This window comes from Schistocerca serialis, chromosome 2 (genome assembly GCF_023864345.2).
Source record: "Schistocerca serialis cubense isolate TAMUIC-IGC-003099 chromosome 2, iqSchSeri2.2, whole genome shotgun sequence".
NCBI lineage: Eukaryota > Metazoa > Arthropoda > Insecta > Orthoptera > Acrididae > Schistocerca > Schistocerca serialis.
The window spans coordinates 42,189,679-42,203,960 of record NC_064639.1 but is presented as its reverse complement, the minus strand read 5'-3'; the positions used below and the strand labels follow the sequence as shown (position 1 = coordinate 42,203,960).

The 14,282-nt window shown below is 38.8% G+C and overlaps 1 protein-coding gene across 1 annotated transcript in view; it reads right to left on the bottom strand.

Annotated features, from left to right (window-relative positions):
• Window positions 1–14,282, bottom strand: part of LOC126455427 (PDF receptor-like) — a 433,889-nt gene that overhangs the window by 109,510 nt on the left and 310,097 nt on the right. Inside the window, exons 5-6 of the mRNA XM_050091177.1 lie at window positions 9,746–9,872; window positions 9,599–9,613 (exon numbers count right to left, since the gene is read on the bottom strand). Coding sequence (XP_049947134.1) covers window positions 9,599–9,613; window positions 9,746–9,872 — 142 coding nt within the window. The remainder of the gene's footprint in view (window positions 1–9,598; window positions 9,614–9,745; window positions 9,873–14,282) is intronic.

Sequence of the window (14,282 nt, the reverse complement as noted above, 5' to 3'; positions counted from 1 at the left end):
AGTATTAGTGATATAACACTAGAAAAAGACTCATTTTAATAGTGGACAGTACTAAAAGCGAAATGTGCTTCATTAACTTACATGATTGCCATCTGCTTTTATTGGAAAAAAGTTACAAACTTTGGTTGAAATATTTTGGAAACATTCTTCATGAAGGGAAGGAAATTGACAACTCTGGGCTTCATCTGACATGAAAAGATATAAATATGAATAGCAAATCAAGATAATCATGAGTGAAGACTAATGTCAAAATATACTTGAAACAACCAAGAAATTTAAGCACCAAATAGATTTTAAACAATGAAAAAATTTAAGTATATTGCTCTGTGTTTGCCTAAAATTATTTTCTAATCGTGTTAGTAGAAACTTCAGTCCTGATGGAGATTTAAGACCTGTAGTAAAGTTGTGAGGATGGGGGGGTAGCTTTTTTAGAAATAATAATAAAAAAAACAACTGAACTCCATCTGAACAGGTAAGATCCTAATGGTACTGATTGACCGCTGTCAACCTCGCCCTACAGGGGTCACTGAATGTGGAGCAGCAATAATATCAAGGAGAAAATAGAAAAGGAAAATAGACATATGCTATAGTAATATGATCAGAATAATTTCCACACAGATACATCAGACAAAAAGAAGCTATAATCAATTGAATGAACGTTTACTAGCAGAACTAAAGCCACAAATTCAAGTAAACAGCAAACAGTATAATCAAAACAGACAGACCTCAGGACAAGAGTGTGATACTGTCAAAATATGAGTACAAACTACAGATTAGCCAAGGATGATTTGAATGTTTAAAATTTTGTGTTGAGGCTTGGTTCAGTGAGGTAGGATCCTAACTGAATGGGCTCATATGTACACTTGAAAAATTGAAAAACGTTTTTATGAGACTCAACAATAATAGTGCAACAGTGAATATTTTTGTAGAACAGAAAGATTTTTCCTGAGAAAAATAGTGATTTTCTTCTTGTAAAAGATATATTTTTTAACTGTGACGAGGAAACCAAGACAGATAACACAAATGATGTCAGAACTACACCTACTGTTGACTCATAGTGTTCACAATTACAGAATATTAGAGAGATTTCACAGATCAGTAATAATAAGGAATGTGTATATTAACAGGTGGTGGTGGTGGTTAGTGTTTAACGTCCCGTCGACAACGAGGTCATTAGAGACGGAGCGCAAGCTCGGGTTAGGGAAGGAAATCGGCCGTGCCCTTTCAAAGGAACCATCCCGGCATTTGCCTGAAACGATTTAGGGAAATCACGGAAAACCTAAAGCAGGATGGCTGGAGACGGGATTGAACCGTCGTCCTCCCGAATGCGAGTCCAGTGTGCTAACCACTGCGCCACCTCGCTCGGTATATATATTAACAGGTGTCAGGAGGTGACAGATGGTTATTTTATACATTTCTGTGGGGATAGTGATGATAATTTCATAATGTTGACTATGATATGTAATGACAAATTTATACTTGACTTCTATTGCAACTTAGTGTTTTTGTAAATGTGTGATATTTCTGGGAGACTCAGTGTGAAGTACTATTAGCAGAGTCGAATTTGTAGCTGCTGAATCTGTATGTTCATTTACAATAATATATGTCAGTAATAAAATTGGGTGGCATTGCTCTATTTTGTTAAGGTTTAGTGTAAAAGCATGTTAAAAATTAATAAACAAACTGATTGACTGTAGCAGAAATAGATGATACAGAAAACTTCTGCCACGCACTTAAATGTGATTTTCAGAGTATCCTCGCAGATGTACATGTGGATGAAAGCAATGAGGATGTAAGAAAGCATTAGTATTTGTGCCCTGAGGGTGTGATGACCTCTTTTCGTGGAATATATCTGGTGATCACTGTGTCCCAAGTCATGTATAAAATTCCTGATTTTCGTCCTTCAGAGCTGTATCACTTCTTCAACTTCTCTGTGAATCTTTATTCTTCATAAATTACCATCTTCTGCACACTTATCTCGTATCTCGTTAGACAGGCAGGACTCATATGTATCAAGTGATGTGTAATCTCGCAGTTAGAGGGAAAATTATTTAGTCATGATAGGCAGGTAAGTATAGATTTTTCTCTTTTCTAAGAAATAAAATTTTTCCAAATATAGTAACATACGATCAGCTTTACTTTTCTGTAAGGGAAAAAATATTATCACTTGCATATGAGTTGTGAGAAATTTATATTTTGTGGTCTTGAAAGGAAAGTTATATTTTACTATTTCTGATGGAAAATATTATTCTGCATAATGCTGTCCCCAATACAAACGTCAATTCACACCTCATCTCATGTTGACATTTCCCCTTCTTGTTAAGGTTTGTGTTATGGAGGGCAGTGGACAAGAGTAGTGCATGCATATGTGTCAGGCACTATGCCAAAATGGTGCAGATGATAACACATCAGCTTAGTATGGATGACCCTGGGTTCAAATTCTGGCCTTGACAAAAATTTTAATTTGTTACAGTCCTTATCAAAGATACAGTTGAGACTCACTATATCTCCATGAAAATGCAGTTCCCTCAGATAAACTAATCACCTTCACCTAAAGTACAGACAGGCTTTCAACATTATGTAAAAAGCTGGGTTGATATTACGTTGTTGGAAAGCCTCACCAATACAGACGTTCTAAGAAGGGTATAATCAAGATGGCATGAGGTGTTAATTGAAGCTTGTGTTAGAGAAGGCACTTCGCATGCAGACTGTACAGCTGTGTCAGCCACAATTCCAGGGTGGTGTAGTATCTGCCTATTAGACAGGAGACCAAAGTCTCTTCCTTGGCACAGATTTTATTTCATTACTTCATGTTCTATCCTTTTCGAAGATATAGTTGACACTAAATATGTCTTCAGGAATATGTAATTCCATGTACTGTTTTGGCCAATGATTTTGATGAGATGATTTGGTGAGGTTGTCTACATTTACTACATTGATGAAATGCAAGGTTATAATTGTGGGAATATAAGTCTGATGAAGTTGCAAAGAAGATTAATGTGAAGTATGAGTTATACAGAGGAACTGTGAGAATTATTAGAATAATAACGATACTGGTTATGTTTATGATACAGCTAGTGTCTGACGAGTATGGGTGTCATGGTTATATGAAACATATCTTGGTAACATCTATTAATAAGAACCTGTTAACAGGATGATACAACTTGTTAAATGATTAACCAAAAAAACCATCTATTAAAGTCACATTATGCCTCACTACAAACATCTGTTGACCTTAGAAACTATGCATAAAAACGAATCAAAAGTCAATGAAACTGGAAAGATGTATGAAATTATCTTTGATGGAAAAAAGATTTGGAGGGGTTGCTACAGTCGGTGTAGTACTGAAAATGTTTACCATTTTGTAAGAAATAAAGTGAGATAAATTTGGTAAAACACTGCTTTTAGGGAACACATTCTCTCACAGAGATTCACAGCATTGTGAAATAGTTCTTGAACTTTGCCTTACTTTGGTAATATTGAACATATTACTTGTCATGTTGCATTTGATTTTGTGAAATGTGGGTAGCAGATAGTTAAACTTATAATAATGTTATGTAATGCTATGAATGTAGTAATTGCATTTTTATAACAGTTGTCTGAGGTACTGCACATAGAATAATAATGCTGAGATGAGACGTTGTCTTAGAAGTGTTAATCGTGACACTCATATGTTTTTTATCAATTTATTCTGTTTGTAATCTGATATATAAATTTGTTGTGTGCCTAATCGGGATTTTTACTGTCAAGGACTTACTGGTAATTATAATAAATCTATTAACAATACTTACTTACTCAATATCCATTCTGAAATTCTATGTCTCTGATGTAAGCATGAAATTTTGCATAACCAGTCTATCCATGATTTGTGAAGGAGGTACCAAACATTATGTTCAAACCAAACCTCCTTCTTTTGGAACTTTTTGCTAATTATTCGCAACAATACTGAAGAAAAGAATTCAGTATATATGGAGTGTAAAATGTAATTTTAAGAATTAAATAATTCTAAGAGTATGTATGGAGTATAAAATGAAATTATAAGAATTAAATATTTCTAAGAGATTTTGAAAAATGTAAGCTTATCTTTCTAATAACTCTGTATTCATCTGTTATTATTTTATTCTTATTACTGCTCCGCCACACACTGCATCAACATCTTTCTAGAAATGTCGTTGGTTCAGATATTCCTGTGGTTACAATTTTCCTATAGCGCTATAGATGTCTCCAACTTGTCACTAATATACTTTTTATTGCAGAACCATGGATACATTTATTTTTTTTAAACTAATGTGACATTGATATTAGAAACTAATATTTTTTTCAGATACTGATCCTACAGCATTATTTTGGCCTATACCAATTATTTCATGCATTTGAACTGGCCACTATATTTATGATTAAAATTTCTTTGTCATGATCAACGTACTGGAACATATATCCATTATATACCCAAATTTTGAGATCTGTTATATGGCAGTAATTGGACGAATTGTAGTTTAAGAATAAGATTTACTACTTCTCAAGATATTTACTTGATGTATTTATTTCCATTTGTATCTGTCTTTGCTGCTTTCAATTACTTGCATTTAAAGCGTACTGCGAATCGTGGCACATTTGTTTTAAGAGAATCAGAAGTATCATTTGCAAACTAAATCAGGCATCATAAACTATTCTTGACTAGTAAATTACGTACATGTTGTTCATGAAGAGGTTCTTCATTGAAGAGATTGAAAAAATATCTGATGAGATAAAATAAATTATTGAAATAGTTAAGGGAGAAGAAAATTTAGCTGTGATGAGGGACTGGAATTCGATAGTAGGAATAGGAAGAGAAAAAAATAGCAGGAGAATATGGACAGAGGAAAGCTTTGGAAGTGGAAACGACTTGGTTGAATTTTGCACAGGATATAATTTGATCGTCGCCAACACTTGGCTGAAGACTCATGAAAAATGGAGGCATAGGAAGGTTTCAGATTGATTACATAATGTTACAGAGGATTCAGGACCAGATTTTAAAGTGTAAGGCATTTCCAGGGGCAGGTATGAACTGATCACAATTTATTAACTATGAAAAGTAGATTACTACCGAAAAAACTACAAAAAAGTAGGAAGTGAAGCACATGGGAACTAGATAAGTTAAAAGAATCGGAAGTGGTTGAGGGTTTCAGAGGCAGCATTAGGCAACGACTGACTGAAAGAGGGAAATCAGACGGTAAAAGAGGAATTTTAGATTTGAGAGACGAAATAGCGATGCAGCAAAGGATCAAACAGGTAAAAAGACAAGGCTGACAGGAGAGTTTTAATTTAAGTGATCACAGGAAAACAAATATAAAACTACAACTAATGAAGCGACAAAGGTGATACAGATACCTAAAAAATGAGATTGATCCAATGTGCTAAATGGCTAAGCAGGAATAGCTAAAGGAGGAATGAAAGACCGTAGAAGTAAATGTAAATATGTGGAAAGTAAATACCCCTACAGCAAATTGAAAGAAGCTTTTGGAGAAAAGGGAAGATTGAGGATCAATACTAAGCAATCAAGGGAAAGGTAAAATGTGGAAAGAAAGGGTGGTCAGAACTAGAGTGAAAAGCTAATAAGGTTGTTGCAGGGTACGCTGTGACGAGAAATAATTGTTAAGAAAAAATGCGATACATTGAGCCGTTTCCATGTTAATTATCACTGAAGTTAGTTAATCCGGCCCTTCTGCACGCAAATTCAAGCCGGCCATAGTGTCGCCAAACGTATTTTTCTTTTAGTTTCCTAAGACAGAAGCGAAAAACGATACAGAAACTGGACAACGGACAGTAGTAAGGATCGAACCGGATCCAAAGCCTGAGCCGCTAGTGTGGTATCATCAACGCTCTGAGGACAACTGGAACTTATTCCATATGGCGGTTTGTCAGAATTTGTGAGTTGCAACGTCCTGATCTGCAAATTTCAATGCTAATGAAATAGGAAACGTCGCAACGTAATCATTTTTTTCTGAACAGTTACTTATCAGCACAACCTACACTACATCACATACAATCTTTCCAGACTGCTGCTGACCACCAATGTAAGTGAAGTTCTACCTAATATTGTAGAAAGGGAGGAGGACAAGATGAATTTGACAGAGCACAGAAAGATTTAAGTCGAAAACAGTCCCGTGCAGTAGACGACATTTCCTCATAACTGATGATATCTTTGGTTGCGCCAGGGATCATAAAATTATTCCACCTGGTGTGTAAGATGTATGAGGAGGCGAAATACCGCCAGACTGCAAAAAGAAGGTAATACAACGTAGTTCCAATTCCAAAGAAAGCATGTGCCGACAGGTGCCAATATTACCAGACTATCAGTTTAATGGACGATAAATAGTTTGGACAAGAAGAGAATAGAAGCTTTCGAAATGTGGTGCTACAGAAGAATGCTGAAGATTAGATGGGTAGATCACATAACTAATGAGGAGGTATTACATAGAATTGGGGAGAAGAGGAGTTTGTGGCACAACTTGACAACAAGAAGGGACCGGTTGGTAGGACATGTTCTGAGGCATCAAGGGATCACAAATTTAGCATTGGAGGGCAGCGTGGTGGGTAAAAATCGTAGAGGGAGACCAAGAGATGAAAACTCCGAGCAGATTCAAAAGGATGTAGGTTGCAGTAAGTACTGGGAGATGAAGAAGCTTGCACAGGATGGAGTAGCATAGAGGGAAGCATCAAAACAGTCTCAGGACTGAAGACTACAACAACAACATCAGTTGAATGAGTCATGATTGCAAAATACAGACAGAATTATTTAGGGAAGAATGGGGAAACTGGTATACAAGGCTTGGATTGGTAGATCATGCAAGTAATGAGGAAATACTGAACAGAATTGAGAAAAAGGGAATTGGTGGCACAGCTTGAAGTAGGGGTGGGTTTACAGGACACATTCTGAGACGTCGAAGGATCAACAACAGTAACGGAAGTAGATCTGCAAAATAAAAATTGTAGAGGGAGATCAAGAATACAATAAGAGATTCAGCAGTATGTAGGCTGCAGTGGTTATTCGGGGATGAAGAGGCTTTCACAAGATACAGTAACATGTAAAGCTGCATCGAACTGGTTTTGGACTGAAGATAGCAAGAACAACTGTTAAAGACACGATTAAAAAGGAAATAGGTTAGAGCTTAGCCAGTAATCAGGCTGACTTCAAATCAGGGAAAGGAAGGAACACTGGCATTATGTCAATATTTTTAAATAAGATTAGATGCAAAAGGACACATATTGGCCCAGAAAAATTATTTTGAACGGTTGACTGACAGTTATCTAACATAGTGCGCAAAGTAGGATTTCGGTGGAAAAACAGTGTACTGATTTTGAGTAAATTCATAAGTCAAAGCACTGAGTAGGATATTGATGGTAGCAAGAAAGAAGAGAAAGTGAGAAGGGGAGTGAGACTGGGATGCCTCTAGTACCTTAATTATTTAGGTAATAGCCAAAGGAAAATCTTTTCTGTAGTTGCTAAAAATAAATTTAATAATACGGGGGTACAAGACATGGATTTAACACATAAATTATATGCCGCACCCATAAGACAAGATTAAAAAATTTGATGGAATAACTGATATCTGAAGAAAAACAAGTCATTAGAACGGGACGATCAATTACTGACAGTGCTTTCACTTTACAAGTTGCAGAAAGACATGAGAATTTCATCTTGATTTTATCATTTTCGAAAAGCATTTCATGATATGAATAGAGGAAATCTATGGAATATATTGAATGAACGAAGTTATGATCTTCACCTGTTTAACGCACTAAATAGTCTGTACATTGACTTAGAAACAGTTATGGTTATGGGAACAATAAGCACCAAGCCACTGAACACATCAAAGAACTAAGACAACGATGCAGCATTTTCCTGACATTCTTTAACATAAGCATAGATGAAGTGATCAGTAAATGGAAATGATAAATAAAAATGCAACTTTTACGCGGATGACTTGACTGCAGAGAATGAAGGTCTCCTTGACAGGTATCCTACACGTTCAGGTGATTAATGTCAAGAGATGCCTGTGTACTCATGTACAAATGGCGGTGGTATCACGTACACAAGGTGTAAGAGTGCAGTGGATTGGCAGAGCTGTCATCTGAATTCAGGTGGTTCATTGAAAAGGTTTCCGACGTAGCTGTGGCCGCAAGATGGGAATTAACAGACTGTGAAAGCACAGTGGTACTTGGAGCTGGGAGCATGAGATATTCCAGTTCGGAAATCGTTAAGGAATCCAGCATTCCGAGATTCACTGTGTCAAGAGTGTGACGAGAACAGCAACTTTTAATATTACGTCTCTTGACGGACAACGCAGTGGCCGGTGGTCTTCACTTAACGATCGAGAGCAGTGGTGTCTGCGTGGAGTTGTCAGTGCTAACATACAATCACCACTGAGTGAAATAATTGCAGAAACCAATCGGGGACGTACGACGAACATACCCGTTATGACAATGCGGCAGAATTTGGCGTTAGTAGGCTATGGCAGCAGACGGGCGACACGAGTCACCGCGCTAATAGCATGACACCGCCTACAGCACCCGTCCTGGGCTCGTGACTATGTCGGTTGGACCCTAGAAGACTGGAAATCGTGGCCTGGTCAGATGAGTCCCGATTTCAGTTGGTAAGAGCTGTTGGTAGGATTCGACTGTGGCGCAGATCCCACGAGGCCGTCTACCCAAGTTGTCAATCAGGCACTGTGCAAGCAGGTGGTGGCTGTGCTTACATGGTCCAACTGCACCGATCATTGACTAGAAATGAAAGCATTTGTAACCATTCGTGAAGTTCATGGTCCCAAACAGTGATTGAATTTTCACTTGACAATGCACCATGTAAGTGGGTCGCAAGTGTTCCCGACTGGTTTGAAGAACATTCTTGACAACTTGGGAAAACGATTTGGCCATCTGACATGAATCTCACCTAACATCTATGGGACATACTCGAGAGATGAGTTGGTGCGATAGTCCAGCAACTGCAACACTTTCGAAATTATGGACGGATATAGAGGCAGCATGGCTAAATATTTCATCAGGGGTTTTCCAACCACTTGTTGAGCCGAAGCCACGACGAGTTGCGGCACTAAGCCGGGAAAAAGGGAGTCCGACACGATATTAGGATGTATCTCATGATTTTTGTCCCTCAGTGTAAGCTTCCCCAGATAGGCTCATAATATAACCCGAAAGTATCTGTAGATAAGATGGATGCATACAGCCAGTAAGATCACAAGTAATGGTTAATAATGAAATCCTTGTCCAAGTTAAACATTTATCTGGGAACGACTCACATATGAATATAAACACAAAGTGGACGAAAGATTAAATAAATGATTATATAAACATGCAGGATAATGCCACAAAAGAAAACCTGCGGAAGTCTCACAGGAAGATGGAAATCAAGCATCATTGACAACAAGAAATCAAGGAAGTGGAATACAGGTTCAAGAGTTGTGGTTTCTAACGGCAGTGGAAGGATGCGCAAGGGAGGATCGTATACGAAATCGGGATCCAAGGAAGATGTACGAAAGATGTACGACATCATGAGTTGGTGATGTGTCTTGCCGCGCACGGTCTGAGAACACGTTCGCACCGTGTTGTCGATGCCCTGGCGGTGGTGCGGGCCGGAGACGAGGGCGTGCGGCCTCGCGACCGGGGTGCCCACCCTGGGCCTGGTAGTTCTGCTGACGGCCGGGGGCGGCGCTGCTGCCGCCGCGTCGCCCACGGAGGCGGCCAGCACGGGGTCGGCGACGGCTCCGCCGCGCACCACCGCCTGGTCGGCGTACAGCGTCAGCCGGATGACCACCTGCACCACCATCGCCACGAACAGGTTCCGGTGGATGCGCGTCCGGTTGTTGCGCAGGCTCCTGCAACCATGCCAGGAACGTGATGTAGCAATGGAGCTCGGCGTTCAGGACAGCAACGGAGAAGACCGTGAGAAGAACTGATTTAATGCTTTTCTTTTTTAAGCTAGAAATATGCACACTCGAAAGGAAAGTGGAAGTGAAATGTAGCAGAGCTCATATCTTATTAGAAGCAAACATACTTTCTTTATGTACTTCGATGAGGAGAGAACACTGCCCATGAAATTAATACAAATTAAAACAGTTACCTCACCTAAGAAAACTCCAATGTTTCTTCAAAATTAGAGAAATTTAGAATTACTACACCACGCTCCAGAATATCATCTCACTATTGTTAACCAAAGAACAAAACCATTTAGAAGAACCCCAATTTAGATTTAGGTAAGGAAAAGGAATCAGGGAAGCCATAATGGCACTATCAATGACCTTAGAAAGAAGAACTTAGGTGGACAGGGAAACGTATGCCTCATCCATTGATCTAGAGAGGAATTTTGATGGAATAGACTGAAAGAAAGCTAATTTCTCGAGAACGGAATGACGTAGGAATAGACTATCGATTCAAAAGATCGATTCTCAGTCTATACAGGAACAGAAGTATAGAAATAGATATCAAGCAAGAGGCTATGTTATAAACAGCTGTCCGACAATCCTGTACTCACTCACCTCGATCCCTTACTTCATTTACGAAAAGATCAACGCAAACAATATAAAGCACTACCAAAGGGATCAAAATTAATGGTAACAAATAAATTGTATTCGATTTGCCGATACTGTTAAGAAAAGTTTACTATGACGCCGTGGGTAACCTCAGACTTAAAACAAAATCCAACAATGCTAAAATGAAACAAAACGGCGAGGGCCTCCTGGGGATAGACCTGATCGCCTGGTGCTAGTCTTCTGAGCTGACACCACTTGAACCTCGATGAGGAGGGATGGATAATGATGAAGACGACACAAACACCCAATCCCTGAGCGGAGAAAATCTCCAACCCAGCTGGGAATCGAACCAAGGCCCCCGACAACAAGCCTAAAATGATGACAACAGATAAATCAGACAGTCAGAAAATGAAATAGTAATACAATGAACGATATTTGCTAACTGGGAAGCTCAGTAACAGATGACAATGGAAGTATAATGGATTTTAAAAGAAGAATTGCAATTACTAAGTTAGCATTCAGAAATAAAGGTAATTCGTTAACAAACAACTATCACAATATTGAAACAAGAAAGATATTCATCAAAATAGATATTCGGAGCATTTTAAACTACGATTGTGGAGGGTGGACTTTGGAAAACAAGAACAGAAAAACGTTAGAAGCAATAGAAATGTGGGTAAAGATAAAAGCCACAAACACATTCTGGACCGAAAGACTATCTAATTAAGAAATAGTAATATAAGTTATAGAGAAAGGACACTGAATATTTTAATGCAGAGAAGAAAACAGTAATGTGATATGTAAGTTTATCTAACAGTTGGGTAAAAATCATCTTGAAAAGAAAAATCCTGAAAAAGTCATTAAGCAGCCCCAGAACATCCTTGTTACAAGGTGCTGACGGTGGAATGAACAGTAGCAACTGCAACCAATGGTGCACATGATCCTGACGACTATACACTCATTGGATGGATTTATAGCATATGCTACCGCGCTTATGAAATAGTCCCGTGACAGAACGTGCCATTCTTCGTAGGATCTCCTCTACCTCTTCTGTAAATCCTACTTAGAGAGGCTTCCAGACTGATGATCAGCTCAAGAATAGGTTCAAACAAGCACTCTGTAAGCCATTTCTTTTGTGGCTGAATTACATTTCCTTGATATTCCAAAATGAATGACATCTGCGTTACCCAGAGTTAACTTTATGTGGTCGTTCAACTTTACGTCTTTCCGGATGGTTACTCCTTCAGTCCTGTGTGTATTACGGTAGTTAATGTTGCCAGTGACCCGTTGCCAATTTCGTGGTTGTACAGTAGTGGTTATCTTCGAACTGCACTTCACTCATTTGCGATGAGGGTCAACTGCCAAACCCTGGGGCACTCATTAATCCTCCCAAGGTCTTCCTGCTTTTCGTTGCCGTCTTCTGACATTGCGTTCTTCATGTAGAGAACGGCACCATCTTGCGACAGTCATGTTGGTGGATGGCGCATGAACATGCTTGTGTTATATGCGTGTAACGTTACCATTACTTTTTAATTTTTACATATAATGAATATTTAAATATAATTGAATATTTGAGAATGAAGCATAAGAATATACGGTAGCTGATGTCAGGCTATCAATCTGGACCCTACATGACTGTTGGACGTATTGCTTCCGCAACGAGGTACGGAACATAATTTCAACTTCTCTGTAACATGCATTATGCCATCTGTTGTTTTAGAACTCATTATGGCTCATGATGGTTAAATGATGATGGCGTCCTCTTGGGTAAAGTATTCCAAAGGTAAAATAGTCCCCCATTCGGATCTCCAGGCGGGGACTACTCAAGAGGACATCGTTATCAGAAGTAAGAAAACTGGCTTTCTACGGATCGGAGCGTGGAATGTCAGAACCCTTAATCGGGCAGGTAGGTTAGGAAATTTAAAAAGGGAAATGGATAGTTTAATGTTAGATGTAGTGGGAATTAGTGAAGTTCGGTTGTTGGAGGAACAGGACTTTTGGCCAGGTGAATACAGGGTTTTAAATACAAAATCAAATAGGTGTAATGCAGGAGTAGGTTTAATAATGAATAAAAAAATTGGAGTGCGGGCAAGCTACCGCAAACAGCATGGTGAACACATTATTGTGGCCAAGATAGACACGAAGCCCATGCCTACTACAGTAAAACAAGTCTATATGCCAACTAGCTCTGCAGAAGTTGAAGAAATTGATGAAATGTATGATGAGATAAGAGAAATTGTTCAGGTAGTGAAGGGAGACGAAAATTTAATAGTCATGGGTTATTGGAATTCGAGAGTAGGAAAACGGAGAGAAGGAAACATAGTAGGTGAATAAGGATTGGGGGTAAGGAATGAAAGAGGAAGCCATCTGGTAAAATTTTGTACAGAGAATAACATAATCATACTAACTCTTGGTTCAAGAATCATAAAAGAAGATTGTATACATGGAAGAATCCTGGAGATACTAAAAGGTACCAGATAGATTATATAATGGTAAGACAGAGATTTAGGAACCAGGTTTTAAATTATTAGACATCTCCTGGGGCAGATGTGGACTCTGACCACAATCTACTGGTTATGAACTGTAGATTAAAACTCAAGAAACTGCAAAAAGGTGGGAATTTAAAGAGATGGGACCTGGATAAACTGACTGAACCAGAGGTTGTACAGAGTTTCAGGGAGAGCATAAGGGAGCGATTGACAGGAATGGGGGAAAGAAATACAGTAGAAGAAGAATGCTTAGCTTTGCGAGATGAAGTAATGAAGGCAGCAGACGATTAAGCAGGTAAAAAGACGAGGGCTAGTAGAAATCCTTGGGGAACAGAAGAAATATTGAATTTAATTGATGAAAGGAGAAAATATAAAAATGCAGTAAATGAAGCAGGCAAAAAGGAATACAAATGTCTCAAAAATGAGATCGACAGGAAGTGCAAAATGGCTAAGCAGGGATGGCTAGAGGACAAATGTAAGGATGGAGAGGCCTATATCACTAGGGGTAGGATAGATACTGCCTACAGGAATATTAAAGAGACCTTTGGAGAAAAGAGAGCCACTTGTATGAATATCAAGAGCTCAGATGGAAACCCAGTTCTAAGCAAAGAAGGGAAAGCAGAAAGGTGGAAGGAATATATAGAGGGTCTATACAAGGGCGATGTACTTGAGGACAATATTAAGGAAATGGAAGAGGAGATAGATGAAGATGAAATGGGAGATACGATACTGCGTGAAGAGTTTGACAGAGCACTGAAAGACCTAGTTCGAAACAAGGCCCCAGGAGTAGACAACGTTCCATTAGAACTACTGACGGCCTTGGGCGAGCCAGTCCTAACAAATCTCTACCATCTGGTGAGCAAGATGTATGAGACAGGAGAAATACCCCCAGACTTCTAGAAGAATATAATAATTCCAATCCAAAGAAAGCAGGTGTTGACAGATGTGAAAATTACCGAACTACCAGTTTAATAAGTCACAGCTGCAAAATACTAACGCGAATTCTGTACAGACGAATACAAAAACTGGTAGAAGCCGACCTCGGGGAAGATCAGTTTGGATTCCGTAGAAATGTTGGAACACGTGAGGCAATACTAACCTTACGACTTATCTTAGAAGAAAGATTAAGAAAAGGCAAACCTACGTTTCTAACATTTGTAGACCTAGAGAAAGCTTTTGACAGTGTTGACTGGAATACTCTCTTTCAAATTCTAAAGGGGGCAGGAGTAAAATACAGGGAGCGAAAGACTTTTTACAATTTGTACAG